Genomic DNA, 16,631 nt, shown 5'->3' with positions numbered 1-16,631 from the left:
GGAGCTGCTTGGGAACTTGGCTCCCCAAACCCCAGACAGAGGGCAGAGAGGGAGAGCTGGCAGCTTTGAGGACTTGGCAGAGTGGGAGGCCATGGGACAGAGACAAAGCAGGAAGGGAAAACCAAGATCGTGGGGAGCACCAGGAATGCTGGGAATCATAGTTCTGGTGGTAGACATATCTCCTAGACACTAGCAATGGTTCTCAACCTTTCTAATACCACGACCCTTTAATACAGTTCCTCATGTTGTGGTGACCCCCAACCATAAAATTATTGCATTAGGAAGGTTGAGAATCACTGAAGTGAGCCTGGAGCAAGTTACTGTTGTGGTGGGGGATGGAGGGAAAGCAAAGGTGAGAGATGTAAGTAAAATCAGAGCGTCTAGGAAAAATTAAAGGGAAGATATCCTAAAACTTCCAGGAAATCTCCACCAATGAAGCAAAGGGGGTGGGAAATGCCTCTATTATTCTGTGAGCAACAAACCAAACTGAGTTGGGGTCTCAGACAATTTGCTCATATGATTGCAAAGACAGACAGAAACTCCCGGATTGGAGAGAGCTCCCCTGAGAGCTCCCAGATTGGAGAGGGGGCAGGCCGGGCTGAGGGACACCCCCACACACCCACCAGTGCACGAATGTCATGCACCGGGCCTCTAGTGTTACTGATAATCCTCTTATCAGCACTGAAAGGTTGTTGGTCTTGCTCCCCTTAATAGAGAAGAGAGAAGGTTCAGAGAGGTCATTAACTTGCCTAAGGTCACACTTCAGAGTAGCAGGACTAGAACTGAAACCTAGGTCTGATTCCAAATCCTTTTTAGTCGAATTCATTGCTTTCCCAAATTATAAAGTTTTTTTCCAGTTTTTATTAATAATGTCACAAAATTATTTACACTTTTATTCAGAAAACGGTTTAACTTTTTAGTCACAGGAAATTTTTTAAATTCTAATAGGTATCTTAACAAGGCCACCTTATCTAATTTTCCAGACTCTAGAATTCTTCGCTGCATTTTTAATGAGGTAAAATTCATATGAAATTAAGCATTTTAAAGTGTACAATTTAGTAGCATTTAGTATATTTAGTTGTGTGGCAATCATCTTATCTGGTCCCAAAATCATCTGCATTTTAATCCAAATCCAATCTGCTTGAATGACAGCAGAACTAAGTTTTCTTTTTAAGATAAGGAAATATTGGGGGATACATCATTGTTAGAGGGAAAGGTCTAATTCTATTTTCTTCCCTGTTGTTGGGCCTTTTTTGCTATTTTAAGTAACCCTGCATTAAGTGTTTTTGCATATTCATATCTATGATTGTGCCATTTCTCATTCAGATCCTGCCAATTTCTAGCCCAGGGTTCTGGGCACATTGTAGATGTCGGTAATATTGTAATTTAATTGAATACTGAAAGGATTATAGCACTCAATTAGGAATCAAGATTTGAATCCTTGCCATTGACTAAGTTCTTTGTGCAAGTCACATTTCTTTGGACTTCTTATTGCCCATCTGTTAGATGGGGAAAATATTGGATTGCATTAACTCTTACAGGTTTGCTAAGAACAGTTCTATTTAAATATCACACATAAAAATGTTTTTAAGAACTGCCAAGTAACATCTAAATGAAGATGTGAATGGGACTTGGGAGCATAAAATCTGGATTTGCTACTCACTTAGCTTGTACCTTTAAGCCTGGTTTTCTCATCTGGCTGGGTGACTTCAAGAATCAACTCTGTGAGTGTATCTTGTTGGTGTACAAACGATATGGCATAACTGTGCTTGTGAGTAAATGTCATGCTTAATGACTTTTCAGGACTGCAGTGTGCTAGCTTTTGTCTTGGACCACCTCCTCCCACATACCCAGAATGCAGAAGACAAGGACACACCTGCCCTGGCCCGCCTATTCCTCGCAAGCCTGGCTGCTGCAGGGAGTGGCACAGATGCCCAGGTGGCCCTTGTGAATGAAGTAAAAGCAGCCCTGGGACGGGCACTGGCTATGGCTGAGAGTACAGAGAAACATGCCAGGTAAAATTCATGCCTGACCTAGTGCTGGTGACCAGTATCATCCCCTTACTTCATTCTTGGCCCACTGGATTTCTTGCATTTGAACAAGAGTTCTGTTTATAGCAGCACTGTATATTCTCTGGTTCTCTCAAACTGATTACATTTGGAGTAGGTGGGTAAACAACTTAGAGAAAATAAAGGACTATTTTCATTCTTTAAGCAAGAGCAGGTTATTCAATCTTATTTTTTAAATTACGTTTAAAGAGTGAAGAATGCTAACGCCCAAGGAGTAAGTTCTCATCTGTTTAGTTGTTACTTTTAGGAAGTAATAGAACACAGAGGGTTATCTGAGGCAAGATAGTGAAGATGTGGTCTAAGAACACACTATATTCACATGATAGAGATGTCAAACTTCTCTCCCAGGCTTCAGGCAGTGATGTGTATTATCAGTACTATCATGGAGTCCTGCCCCTCCACATCCAGCTTCTACAGCAGTGCCACAGCCAAGACCCAGCACAATGGCATGAACAATATCATTCGACTCTTCCTGAAGAAGGGACTGGTTAATGACTTGGCCAGAGTGCCTCACAGTCTGGACCTGTCCAGGTAAAATTCCCAAGCCCAAGGCTTTTGCCCTCTCTTTAATCATGCGGCTTGCTTCTCCATTTGCCTAATATTTCATGTTTTCTTGCCAGCTGAGTAGTGAACAGCCAGTGTGATAGGAAAAGTTTGGGTGTAGGTGGGAACCTGAGTTCTTAGTATTGTGGCTTTTAAGCACAGCACTTTCTGTTTTTAGGCCTTAGTTTTCTCATTTACTGGAAACTCAAGAGTTGGACTGTATCACTAAATTTTTTCCCAAGCTTCCCCTCTTTAATTAAAAATAACCTTTGCGCCCTAACCAGTTTGGCTCAGTGGATAGAGGGTCAGCCTACGGACTCAAGGGTCCCGGGTTCGATTCTGGTCAAGGGCATGTACCTTGGTTGCAGGCACATCCCCAGTAGGGAGTGTGTAGGAGGCAGCTGATCGATGTTTCTGTCTCATTGATGTTTCTAACTCTCTATCCCTCTCCCTTCCTCTCTGTAAAAAATCAATAAAATATATATATTTTGTAAAAAAAAAAAGTCTCAAAATATTTTTTAAAAAATAAGTAAAAATAACCTTTTATTATAAGATTATATGTGTATCATAAGAATAGAGATGAGTGAAAATAGACATATTCCTACCACCCAGATGCCACTGTTGTTGTATACCTGTCAGTGGTTTTCTTCACATACATAAATAAAACTATACATGCTATTGTGAAACCTTAGGTGGGGTGGGTTTGTTTTTTGGTTCTGTTTTTGTTTGTTTATTTGTTGCTCTTTTTTAGTATCTACCTTTCTGTGTAAATAAAGTTTTATCCTATCTAATGCCCAAATCTATATTCAAAATTTTTGTCCAAACCAGAATTCAGTTATAGACCTTACATTACATCTGGTTGTATCCCTTGTAACTCTATTCTAACAAAGGTTTTTAATTCATTTTTTATTTTATTTTTTTAAAATATATTTTTATTGCTTTTAGAGAGGAAGGGAAAGGAATAGAGAAATAGAAAGATGAATGATGAGAGAGAATCATTGATCGGCTGCCTCCTGCATGCCCCCTACTGGGGATCGAGCCCACAACCCAGGCATGTGCTCTTGGCCAGAATTGAACCTGGGACCCTTCAGTTTGCAGGCTGATGCTCTATCCACTGAGCCAAACCAGCTAGGGCAGGGGTGGGCAAACTTTTTGACTCGAGGGCCACAGTGGGCTCTTAAACTGGACCGGAGGGCCGGAACAAAAGCATGGATGGCGTGTTTGTGTGAACTAATATAAATTCAAAGTAAACATCATTACATAAAAGGGTACGGTCTTTTTTTCAATAGTTTTATTCATTTCAACCGGGCCGGATCCAGCCCGCAGGCCATAGTTTGCCCACGGCTGAGCTAGGGCCTTAATTCATTTTTTAAATCTTTTATTTTATTGCTGTTGTTCATGACACATTATTGGCTAGTATATATCATAGATGGTGTACATCTTTGTGTTCTTGTTACTTTGGCACTATACAAATATCTAGTTCTCTATCAACTATATACTTAATTGATGTTCTTAATGCCAGTTGATAATCTTTGCATGCGCCAGTTAATTTCTCTGGGGGCTATCAATGACAGCTTTCTAATTTCTATCATTCCTTCTATATTACTAGCAGGCATTTTTCTATGATTTAGCCCCAGTTAAAAAGGGAAAGTCTGGTTATCCTGACCTAGACTAACCAGTTATTTTCTTTAATCACCCCCTCCCATCCCCTTTTCAGGAGATGAATGGGAGGTGAATCATTTGAAATTCATGCAAACAACTTGTTCCTTAACCTCTGAATACTGTAGCATGTTCTCCTAAGAACAAAGATTCCCTTATATGATAGTACTCAGTATCTGTATATATAAAAGCCTAAGCAACTGGCCAACTGGTAGCTTTGTGTGCACTGACCACCAGGGGGCAGACACTCGACACAGGAGCAGAAACCACAGGCATGGAAACATGGAACAGATTGATGAATCTCAGAGGGAAGGGAAGAGGGGGGAGGGCAGGAAGAGATTAACCAAAGATCTTATATGCATACTAGAGGCCCAGTGCACAGATTCATGCACAGGTGGGGTCCCTCAGTCTGGCCTGGGCCCTCTCACAATCTGGGAGCCCTTGGGGTATTGGAGAGCTGGTTTCAGCCTGATCCCCGCAGGCCAGGCCGAGGGTCCCCACCAGTGCACAAATCTGTACACTGGGCCTCTAGTATTTTTCATATTCAGACATCCCCAATTATTCCAGTTATGTCTTTATAGCCCAGAGGAGAGCATTTTGATCCAGTGAGCATCACTCAGTTGACATTTGGTTGTCACAGGCTCCTTGTTTTGTTTTGTTTTTTATTTTTTATGGTAATTTGACTGTTCCAGAGGGCCAAATGTTGTATAGTAATACTAGTAGCCCTGAGCACGAATCCCTGTGCCAGTAGGAGGCTGCCACCCTCCTATAGCTCTCTGCTCCACCTTCCTCATAGCTTGTTGCCCTGCCCTCTCTGTAGCTCTCTGCCTCCTGCTTGCTTGTTGCCCTGCCCTGTCCTGTAGCTCTCTGCTGCCTGCTTGTAGCCAGTAGGTTGCTGCCACCCTCCTGTAAGCTCTCCGCCCCCTGCCCCGCCCTCCTATAGCTACCCCTCCCCCCCTCATAGCTTGCTGCCCTGCCCCCTCCTGCAGCTCTCCACAGCCCTGCAGCCCTCTTGTACCTCAGGGCGTAACAGCTAATTAGCATATTCCTCTCTTAATTATATAGGATCCCATAATCTGGATTTGTCTAATTGCATCTTTATGGTTAGATTTGAGCTAACCTTTTTTCTTTTTTGGCAAGAGTAGTATGTAGGTGATATTTGTTCTTCTCAGTGTGTCACATCAGGAGACATGTAATGCCAATTTGTCCTATTATTGGTGATGCTAAGTTTGATCACATAGTTAAAGGTTACATTTTCCCTTTGTATCATTGTATCAATAAGTTATCCGTGAGGTGATGCTTTTGAGCTCATGAAGATCATGTGAATATCCTGTGCCCTAAAGATTTTTAAAGGTTTACTTCATTGTCACTTGCTGTAGCTCATTTCTTTGGTGTGTTTTTTAATCTTTATTGTTAAAAATATTACAAATGACCCCTTTTTTCCCCTGAAGATTTTTATTTATTTATTATGTATTTATTTTTAAAAATATATTTTATTGATTTTTCACAGAGAGGAAGGGAGAGGGATAGAGAGTTAGAAACATCGATAAGAGAGAAACATCGACCAGCTGCCTCCTGCACACTCCCCACTGGGGATGTGCCCGCAACCAAGGTACATGCCCTTGGCTGGAATCGAACCTGGGATCCTTGATTCCGCAGGCCGACGCTCTATCCACTGAGCCAAACCAGTTAGGGCTCCCCTGAAGATTTTTCACTCAATAATTTTAGCATTCATTGGTGAGCCTTGCCTAAATCATTTACATTGCTGGTTGCAAAATGATGATTTTCTGATTCTCTTATTCCTTTGTATTAGCTGGCATTGTTATAGGTTCTTTTTATGATTAATGTGTTATAAGTACAATCATTCTTTTTGATGCTCAGATTATCTCAAATTTGGCCTGTAGTAAGGACCTCATTAATTTTTTTAAGTGTCTTCTAGGACAACAGTATGTCCCAAGCTCGCCTTGTACCTTCCATGCCCCATTTTTGGGATAATTGTACTATGGTGAGCCTTGTTGCCTTTTAGTATGGATTTCTGTGTTCACTCCATCTCTGTGTCTTCCTTTATCCCAGTCCCAACATGGCCAACACAGTCAATGCTGCTCTGAAGCCTTTGGAAACACTTTCCCGGATTGTGAACCAGCCCAGTAGTCTTTTTGGCAGCAAGAGTGCTTCTAACAAGACCAAAGCTGAGCAGGATGCCCAAGGAGCTACTCAGGACTCCAATAGCAACCAGCAGGACCCAGGTAGGGAATTGGAGCAAATGGACTGGAGTGCTGGCAGGGTGGGCATAGTTGTTTTATGGGCATCACAACTGTTCTGGCTTGGTATTGTTTCCCTGGGAACTTGCTGGCCTTCCAGAGATCTGTCATAGTGGCGTGGGAATGTGCCCCACAAAGAATTGCTTAAAATTGCAGCCTTATTTGGCTGTCCTCACACGTAGCCTTGTCTTTTCCTTTGTCACCCATTCATTTATTCTCTGAGAACTTGTAAACTTGCCCAGGGAAGGGACCTTACTGTCTTCACGCTTGCCTCGTGGTGCCTTGCACATAGGCACCCTTTGATTATTTTGCTGGTTGGTTGATTGTTTCAGGCGAGCCTGGGGAAGCAGAAGTGCAGGAGGAGGATCATGATGTCACTCAGACAGAGGTGGCAGATGGGGATATCATGGATGGGGAGGCTGAAACCGACTCAGTGGTGATTGCTGGGCAGCCTGAGGTGCTCAGTTCACAAGAGATGCAGGTAGGGAGGCAGATCACCCACCATACCCCTTTTGCGGCGCTGAACCAAAACCCCCAAGTGATGTGGGTGGGTGAGTACTTTAGATCCTTGCCGCAATGCTGTCTGCTTTGTAAAGGAGCACAGATGATATACTTAGTAGATGCTCAGTAAATGTATTTGGATTGTATTAAATGATGGGTGGGGGAGGGCAGGATGCTATGTACTATGATATGGAATCAATCCCAACAAGAAAACTTCGGCACAGGTGAAATGTTGATGTAGAGAGCTGGCTTTTGGACCCAGGGTCTTTGATTTATTTGGCTCTGGTATTAATGGAAGCTCCTTAACATTACTGCCATTCCTATAGCACCAGCTCTCACTGAGGTATTCAAACAATAGTCTTATAACAACCCTAAAGAAAGCATTGTAATTTCTGGAGCTGGTAGCAGTGGTAAGAAATCGGGCCTACAGTCCTAAGCTGCTAGTTCTAAGGAGATCTGCATGTATTCCTGGACAGTATAAAGACTAACCTGGTCTCAGATCGCTGGGATGGATCCATTTGAAGGACATTCTGAGTGTGGATTGGCAGTACGTGGTAGTTTCTGTGCTCTTAGCACCACCAAGTGTGTGGTATTTATATAACACCTCTGTCATACATTATCCTAGAAATACATGCTCCCTTGCTGGCTTTTTTTTTTTAGGGTTTCAGTGCTAGCACAATGATAGACTTGTGTGCATCTATATATGTTCTATTTCTCTCCAGGTTGAGAATGAGCTGGAGGACCTGATAGATGAGTTGCTTGAGAGGGATGGCGGATCTGGGAACAGTACAATTATAGGTGAGAGCCCCAGAACTGAGTAAAGCCTCTTCCTTTGCCTCAGTCTCTCTTGGGAGGACCCTTTTTCTCATCATCTGCTTGCTCAGCTCTGCCTAAGGGCTCATAGCCAGCCTAGATTGCTGCTTGTCTTGACGTTGACTGTCTTACAATTGAAAAATTCACAATCCATCAACAGACCTGTGGTGGGTCTGAAGTGTTGCCTATGTGGGGGAGGTGGTGGGGGTGGCCAACAGTATAGATGATACATCAGGCACATTAAGAGTGTTTATTATTCATGGAAGCCTAGAGTAGGCTATAAAGGCTGTAGGGTGAGAAAGTGCTTTCCTTTCAGTTCTTCAGCAAAATTCAGGGGCTTTCTGCCTCTGAGTCTCAGTAGTGTAACAAAAAATGATCATTCCCTAAGGGTAGCCCTTTTTACCACTGAGAGGGAAAACGGCTAAGTACCCTACTGTCACCTGGCTCCAAGGGTGTATGTGTTACTTTTTTTATTTTATTGATGAAAGAAATCAGATGAATAGTGGAAGTAGACAAGTATTTTTAAATTTGACAAGGCTTTTTCACACCCGTTATCCTCTGTGGTTTTACAATTAGTGGAATTGGCAAGGCAGATGTGATCATCCCATTTTACAGATGAGGAAACTGAGACTCAGACTGGTAAAGTGACTGGCCAAGCTCACGTAGATAGTCAAAAGCAAGAGAACCTAGGTCTTCTCCCTCATCCAAAAAAAAAAGGATGTCTGCTGGGTGTACATAGCTACTTTAGGCACACCCAATCTGGAAAGGGGAGTCCTCTGTTGTTCAGTGAAGGCTCTGCTCTGTAACCTTCAGTGAGCAGAAGTGGAGAGGATGAATCACAAGAGGACGTGCTGATGGATGAAGCTCCTTCCAACCTCAGCCAAGCTTCCACCTTGCAGGCCAACCGAGAAGGTGAGAGTGCCGAGGCCGGAAAGGCCTCCCTTCTTGCCCTGCACGTCTGACAGATATTACACTAGGGTTTTCCTGGAGGCAGCTGCCCAAATATGCAGAATAAGGAAGCATCTGTCTGCATGCGCTGACATACACCATCCACTTTATCCTCAGCCAGTTTTTCAAATAACATGTTACTACTGCTTGCCCAAAAGTTTGTCACTTCTTACTTGGTTCGCTTTCTTCTCACCTACCTGCTATCATCGCTCCTGATTCCCTCTTACCAATAGGATGCAGTCAGTAGCAAAGTAGGGCTGGAAAGGCAAGGGGGCACCAGCAGGCTTGGCCAAGTCCTAGACCATGGCTCTTCAAACCTCCACATTCAGCCACCCTGCTCAGCGTTTGATGCATTGAGTAGCACTTTTCAGGCAATCAGGGCTGGCTCACTTAGTCTGTATATCACCCCAGATCTGGTTCTTCCTCTCCTAGAGTCAGATACCACATCGCCTTCCCACTCAATCTGCTGGCCTGCACAGTAGCCTGTTTTCTAGCTACTCAGTATAGTCCTCCAATGTGCTCCCTTTGTTTTAGATTCCATGAATATCCTGGACCCTGAGGATGAGGAGGAGCACACTCAGGAAGAGGACAGCAGTGGCAGTAACGAGGATGAGGATGATAGTCAGGATGAAGAGGAGGAGGAGGAGGAAGATGAGGAAGATGATCAGGTGAGGGGGGACTGTGTTGGGTTGGTTCAGACAACCTCTTCCATGGGAACACAGAGCTGGAGAAAACCAACAGCCTGGGTGGCTAGCCTCAGCGCCTCCCTCCCTCATGTGCAAATGTGGCCATGACACCAGACTTCAGAAAATCCTTACCCCCAGCAATTCTCCATCTCCTATTTTCCCCTTAAGGAGGATGATGAAGGTGAAGAGGGAGATGAAGACGATGACGACGATGGCTCTGAAATGGAATTGGATGAGGATTACCCTGATATGAACGCTTCTCCCTTGGTCCGATTTGAGCGCTTTGACCGGGAGGATGATCTCATCATTGAGTTTGACAACATGTTCTCCAGTGCTAGTAAGATACAGGGGCTCAGTTGGGTTTTATCTCTTGATTCTTATACCCTTTTCTAGGGTAAGCCAAACAGTGATTGAAGCAGAGCAGCTATGAATCTGATAGCACTTCTTTTCCTATGCCAACATTCTGGGGCAAGGGATATCTGAATCCATCTCTCTCAATAAGTGTATGCTTAGCAGAAAGAATAGTAAGAGGCTCTTGTTCTCTCCACCTCAGTAAACAGGCAGCTAATTTAGAGCCTGGATGACTTGATTTGCTTGAATTTTATAAAAAATGGGATACCAAGGCTTACTGCGTCAGGCACCCTACAGTAACAAGGCATTCAATAGTCTTTATTTCTAACACTGATCTTGAGAGTTTGTATGGACGCCTTTGAGCTTGGCATTGGGGAGTAGATTTGAGCACATTCACTTTGTTCATCAAAGATGCATCTTTTCGGAGGAGAGAGTGAATCTCTTCCCTCCTCCCCCATCAATGTCACAGTTCCCTTTTAGCATCGAGCTCTTAAAATCAACCTGTCTTGAGAAGGCAGCTCTTAATCCTAAATCACAAGCATGATATAGCAGAAAAGACTGTTCTGGTGGGTTGTCTTGGCCAAGTAGTCTCTTACCTCTTTGAGCCTCAGTTTGTCGCCTGTAAATGAAAAGTTTGAAAAGGAAAAAAAAAAGGGGTTGGATTACATGATTTTCAAGATACCTTTTATTCTGTGATTTTCTTTGCATTTTTGTGATTTGCTCTTCCCTCTTTGAGCCTGTTTGTCGCCTATAAATGAAAAGTTTGAAAAGGGGGGAAATGGGTTAGATTACATGGTTTTCACGATACCTTTTATTCTGTGATTTTCTTTGCATTTTTGTGATTTGCATCGATCTTCCTTACGTTGAGCCTTTGTTTATTCAACAAATGGAACAAATACTTGAGGAGTGCAAAGAAAACAGCCCTTTTCCCTCATAGGAGCTTATGGTCTATTAGGAATTATAAATAAGCAGGAACTATATTGTAGTATGGTGAGAAAGCACAGAGTAAATGGTTAGTAAGCCAATCTGTAGAGTCAGAAGAAGTGATATCTAAGCCAAAAACAAGAGAACAGGTGAAGACGAGGGAGAGGACTCTTCGAAGTGGCAGATGCAGCATGTTGCTGAGGGGCCTGGAAGCATCACTGTGGCTATAGTGTGGAGAATGGATTGGGAGAAGGTACTACTTAGGAGGCTGTTGTAGTATTTAGGTGAGAAATGGTGGCATAAGCTATGGTAGTGTCAGTGATCATAGATGAGTTGTGGGAATGAGGGAGAAAGGACAAAGCTCAGGTTTCCGTGTGAGGAAGTAAGGCCCAGGAGACATGGTTCTGCTTGAACAATCACGGAAGGAAATTTTTTTGGCACTGACACCTTGCATATTGTCCTTGCAGCAGACATCCCCCCATCCCCAGGAAATATCCCTACCACCCACCCACTGATGGTACGCCATGCAGACCACAGTTCCCTGACATTGGGAAGTGGCTCCTCTACGACACGTCTCACCCAGGGCATCGGGCGCAGTCAAAGGACCCTAAGGCAGCTGACAGCCAATACAGGTCACACCATTCATGTTCACTACCCTGGGAATCGCCAGCCCAACCCTCCTCTCATACTCCAGAGGTGAGTTACAAAGGTTGTTGGGCTCACTGGGCTTCAGCATTGTCTTAACCTGGAGGGAGCAGTTCGTCACTTAATGCTCTCATCACACACACCGATAACATATTTGTCCCATTTCCTTGTAAACTATATGTGCAGCCTTTTAGGGAATGCCAAATGGTATAACATGTTCTTTTGCTTTTGGTGTATTCACTAAGCAATCATTAAGCATCTCATATACCAAGCACTTAACACTTTAGATACAGACAGAACATGATTCGTGCCCTAAGGTTTAGTGTTTCTTTCACTTCTGAAGTTACTTTTAAGTAGTTTTAGAAATGAAAGAAAGGGCTATAGATACCTTAATGGTCATTGTACAAACTACAGTGAGTGTGCAAGGGAGGCATTATCAGTGACACTCACCTTGTGCCAGGAACTGTGGACTAATATGCAACCTCAGCCTGAGTAAAGTTCACAAACTGGTGGAGTAGTTACACAAAAGTAACTTCAACTTATTTGTTGTGTGATCGGTTCGTAATAGTGCTACGCATTTCGAGAGGATGCAGAAAGGGTCGCACAGTAATAAGTTGAAGGGCCCCGATGTACAGTGACCATGGCATTCCACCATCACCCTACAGGTTACTTGGTCCCTCTGCTGCCGCTGACATCCTTCAGCTGAGCAGCAGCCTTCCCTTACAAAGCCGGGGCCGGGCCCGCCTCCTGGTGGGCAATGATGACGTCCACATTATTGCCAGGTCTGACGACGAACTGCTGGATGACTTTTTCCATGACCAGAGCACAGCTACCAGCCAAGCAGGCAAGTTTGTGTGATGCATTTTTATCAGATTCTACTTTTTCTCTGCTGAGGGAAAGCAGCACAGTATCTGCCCTGTCTCGAAAAGCCCCATTTTATAATAGAAGCCAGAACCACTCAATGACTTAGCCAAAGCAATAAACATTTTATTTTTCTAAATATATTATTATTGATTTCAGAGAGGAAGGGAGAGGGAGAGAGAGATAGCCGATCAATGATTCTCTTCATTGATGATTCTGTCTCCTGCACATCTCATACTGGGGATTGAGCCCTCAACCCAGGTATGTGCCCTGACCAGGAATCCAACTGTGACCTCCTAGTTCATAGGCCGATGCTCAACCCCTGAGCCATGCTGGCTGGGCTATAAAAACTTTATCATCTCTGGTACTTATGATGTGCCAGTCCTTGTGACAGACACTGGATCCTGTTAGGAAAATACTGTGATTGTTTAGTCGGCACATGACAAGGCCAAGATTCTCATTCTCCTTTGTTCTTCTACAGGGACCCTGTCCAGCATCCCCACAGCCCTGACCCGCTGGACAGAGGAATGTAAAGTCCTCGATGCTGAAAGTATGCACGACTGTGTTTCAGGTGTGTGGTGACAGCTTAGTTATCAGGGCAGTAGTGAGCCCTCCAGTGCTGAAACAAGTACATGGAAAGTGGTTTCCCTGGTTCTCTGAGGCCACAAGCTCTGCTTCTTTGGTTCCTCCCTCCACCTCCCCTGAGTAGCCTCTGATCTTTGCTTCTTTGATCCAGTTGTTAAAGTGCCCATTGTTAATCACCTGGAATTCCTGAGGGATGAGGAGCTGGAAGAAAGGCGAGAAAAACGGAGGAAACAACTAGCTGAGGAAGAAACAAAAATAACTGACAAAGGCAAAGAAGATAAGGAGAACAGGGATCAGAATGCACAGGTGATTCTTAAGGGCTGGGGACATTCATCTTTGACTGTGTCTGTCTGCCTTAACTTTCTATGATTTTGACATATACATGGCACCAAGATTCATTGAAGAATCCTTGGATGTTCACATTGAAACTGAGAATTTGCTATACATTCACATCGTTTTGGGGGAGGAGGGAGAATTCAAACCCAGAGGGGAAATAATTTCTCCAATGTCTTGCTGGAGGAAACGAGTCAGAACCAAAGCAGCTCCTGACTCAGCAGTCACACTATATAGTCCCTACCTTCAGTGACTGCAACTGGGCAAAAAGAATGACCTTTACTGTGACCATGCTCTTGATGGTTCAGTTCCATTTGTCTCAGTAGATAGCCTTACAAAGTGTCAGGGCAGGGGGGTGGCTTACCAGATAACCCCATTCTTTCATCTGCTTAGGCTTCAGAGCAGAGAAAATGTTTTTACCCTGAACCCCATCACCACATGTCATTTTCTAGGGCTTAAAATCTCCACCATGATTTTGGTTTAGAAAGAAGCTAGCTACCTACCTTTTTCTGAAATTTCTGGAACCTCCAACAGTGTAGCTTTAAAATACATGAATTATAAGCTAATCTGTATAATAAAAGCCCAGTGAAGATTACAGTGGAACAACCAGAGCCACTGGTCGCTATGACATGCATTTACCACCAGGGGTCAGATGCTTAATGCAGTAGCTGCCCCCTGGTGGTCAGTGCGCTCCCACGGCTGGCAAGCACAGCAGTGGTGGCGGGAGCCAAGCATTAAGAACCAAACAGGCAGGTGGTTAGGATCAGGCCTAAACTGGCAGTTGGACATCCCCCAAGGGGTCCCAGATTGCAAGAGGGCACAGGCCAGGCTGAGGGCCTCCCCCTGCACAAATTTCATGCATTGGGCCTCTAGTAGATATTAAAAGACTTCAGTGAAACACTTTATTATACCCTATTCAGCAGTTAAGGTATCTGATGGATTAAAAAGAAGGATATTGTAATGTTCAGTTTTGATGAGCTTTTACTAAGAAATACATTTATATAGGACTTTTACCTAATCCTATCTAATAAAAGAGTAATATGCACATTAACCATCACTCCTCACTCCGTCAGTCCGTCACAAAGATGGCTGCGGCCACGGACCTGGAGCGAGCAGGAGGCTTGCGTTGCCCGAGACGATGGAGGAAGCCAAGCTTCCCGCCTGCCCTGGCCAGCCCTGAGCTCCACTCAAGGCTACAAAGTTTCAATTATAGAAGATAAATAAATCCCAGATACCTGCTTCCCACGGGCGTGGCCTCCACTCAAAGAGGGGCTGAGAGCCTCAGTTGCCAGGGGCAACCCGACCTGGGCTTCGCTTAAGGCTACAAAGTTTCAATTATAGAAGTTAAATAAATCCCAGGTACCTGCTTCCAGCCCGCGGGCGTGACCAGCCTCAAAACGGTCCTCAGCCCCTCACCCAGGCTGGCCAGGCACCCCAGCGGGACCCCCCACCGTGATCCGGGATACCCTTCAGGGCAAACCAGCCGGCCCCCACCCGTGCACCAGGCCTCTATCCTCCTTCCTATATAATAAAAGGGTAATATGCATATGGACCCTAATACAGAATGACTGGTCACTGTGATGCGCACCGATCACCAGGGGGCAGACACTTAATGCAGCAGACGCTCAATGCAGGAGCTGCCCCCTGGTGGTCAGTGCGCTCCCACAGGGGGAGCTCTGCTCAGCCACAAGCCAGGCTGACAGTACAGCGGGGGTGGCAGAGCCTCTCCCACCTCCTCAAGAGTGCTAAGGATGTCTGACTGCAGTTTAGGCCTGCTCCCTGCTGGCAAGTGGACATCCCCCGAGGGCTGCCAGGCTGCCAGAGAGATGTCTGACTGCCATCTTAGGCCCATTCCCCCTGGGAGTGGGCCTAAGCCAGCAGGCGGACATCCCCTGAGGGGTCCCAGACTGCGAGAGGGCACAGGCCAGGCTGAGGGGACCCCACCCCCACCGAGTGCACAAATTTTTGTGCACCAGGCCTCTAGTAAACAGTAATATTGTTTTAAACACATAAAAAGGGATAGAAAATGAGCAGGCCTGGCATGTAATGGAAAAAGCTGAAGTGGTCAAAATGAGCACAGGGAAGGAAAATACATAAAGATAAAACTTTGAGAAGTTCTTGCTGGTTTCATGATTGTGTTCAGGTCATGTCCTACATCCAGCCCAGCTCTAAAATGGTTTTTATTATCTTTCTCATTCTTTAGTCAGCCACCTGGCAGTTTCCCACTTATTCCCAAACCATCCTTGAACATGAGTATGTATTTGAGAAATTGGAGATGTATTTGCACACTTAAGTACTCATCTTCCATTCAGGCCATTGAACTCATAGATGGCATATGTGTGTGGGGAGGGGGATGGGTGGCTATTACAGTTGAGCTCTAATGTGTTTTCAGAGTCCCACATTGGTCTGTCCCTTCTCTTTACAGTGTGCTGCATCTAAGACAAATGACTCCACTGAACAGAACCTCTCAGGTAACTCTCCCTTCCTCTTCCTCTTCTTTCTAATTGGTTGATTCTTTCTCCTGACCCTTCCAAGTAGCTGGCCCAGGAGGATTGAAGATGAACTCTGGTGCTCTGTGGGATGAGGTAGTAGATTGTATAGTTTTAGGGTCATACCCCATCTTGGAGATAACTATACAGTCTACTGTCTTTCCCACGGTGGTACACTTCCCCTTCGACGTGCTCTGTTCAGCTTCTCGTTTTGATTATATTGTGTAGCCTTCTGGCATGTGTAGTGAGGCCATGTGTCCTGTCCCCTTTGGTGACCTCCATGGCTCCCAAATGCCAGTCTTCAGTGGAAATGAAAAAATAAGGGAGGTTTAATGAGTTTTTCAGGAAGCTGAATTTATCCAACTTTTAAATGAATATATTTTTAATAGAGATTATGTCCTTAGTTCTTTGGTATTGAAATACTTTTATGAAATGATATTATGGGATTTTTTTTCTTAGCTCAACTAAAAGTCGGTAACCCTATGTTAGTCTCTTTTTACTTTTCGCTTTCTACGTAAATTTTATCCATCTGTGGAGTCTAAAAGTCTAGGAACATTATCTTGAGTAACCTGCCATTGGGGAAAATAGTTTTGTGGGCTAAATGGTATTACTATTATATGCTTTCTGTTGCTCCTAATCTTAATGTCAGTAGCTATTTTGTGAGTCTGATAGATCCATGTGGTATTATATGTCTCCCCACCCCTATTTCCTCAGAACTGCTTCCCTATACCTTCTATCTCCTTTGGCACTTGAGTTGGGACATGATTGTACCAAAGTCTACACAGTCTTTTTAAAAGCAGTGAAAGAGGGTAGGTGTCCTGGTGCCCTTAATTTAGCAAGAGATCTTTGAAAGGGTCTGTCATCCAATAATATAATCTCTTGCCTACTACCCTTGCTAGAGGATTCTGCTCATGCCGGGGTGAGGTAGTAAGTTGTATTGTTGTGTGGGGTAGGGATTTAAGG

At 44.3% G+C, this 16,631-nt stretch overlaps 1 protein-coding gene across 15 annotated transcripts in view; it reads left to right on the top strand.

The window, feature by feature from the left end:
* HUWE1 (HECT, UBA and WWE domain containing 1, E3 ubiquitin protein ligase) overlaps positions 1-16,631 on the top strand; it is a 150,042-nt gene that overhangs the window by 113,945 nt on the left and 19,466 nt on the right. For 13 of the 15 annotated variants that reach the window (XM_015568292.1, XM_015568280.1, XM_015568295.1 and 10 more), the window contains 13 exons: positions 1,804-2,015; positions 2,418-2,600; positions 6,345-6,517; positions 6,865-7,013; positions 7,756-7,831; positions 8,660-8,758; positions 9,329-9,462; positions 9,649-9,817; positions 11,223-11,451; positions 12,066-12,244; positions 12,743-12,832; positions 12,998-13,152; positions 15,605-15,650. In XM_015568292.1, coding sequence (XP_015423778.1) covers positions 1,804-2,015; positions 2,418-2,600; positions 6,345-6,517; positions 6,865-7,013; positions 7,756-7,831; positions 8,660-8,758; positions 9,329-9,462; positions 9,649-9,817; positions 11,223-11,451; positions 12,066-12,244; positions 12,743-12,832; positions 12,998-13,152; positions 15,605-15,650 — 1,894 coding nt within the window. The remainder of the gene's footprint in view (positions 1-1,803; positions 2,016-2,417; positions 2,601-6,344; positions 6,518-6,864; positions 7,014-7,755; positions 7,832-8,659; positions 8,759-9,328; positions 9,463-9,648; positions 9,818-11,222; positions 11,452-12,065; positions 12,245-12,742; positions 12,833-12,997; positions 13,153-15,604; positions 15,651-16,631) is intronic. The other 2 variants (XM_015568326.1, XM_015568328.1) reach the window with 2 other exon arrangements.

This window comes from Myotis davidii, unplaced genomic scaffold, assembly GCF_000327345.1.
Source record: "Myotis davidii unplaced genomic scaffold, ASM32734v1 scaffold1773, whole genome shotgun sequence".
Lineage (NCBI taxonomy): Eukaryota > Metazoa > Chordata > Mammalia > Chiroptera > Vespertilionidae > Myotis > Myotis davidii.
This window is presented reverse-complemented; position numbering and strand designations above follow the sequence as displayed.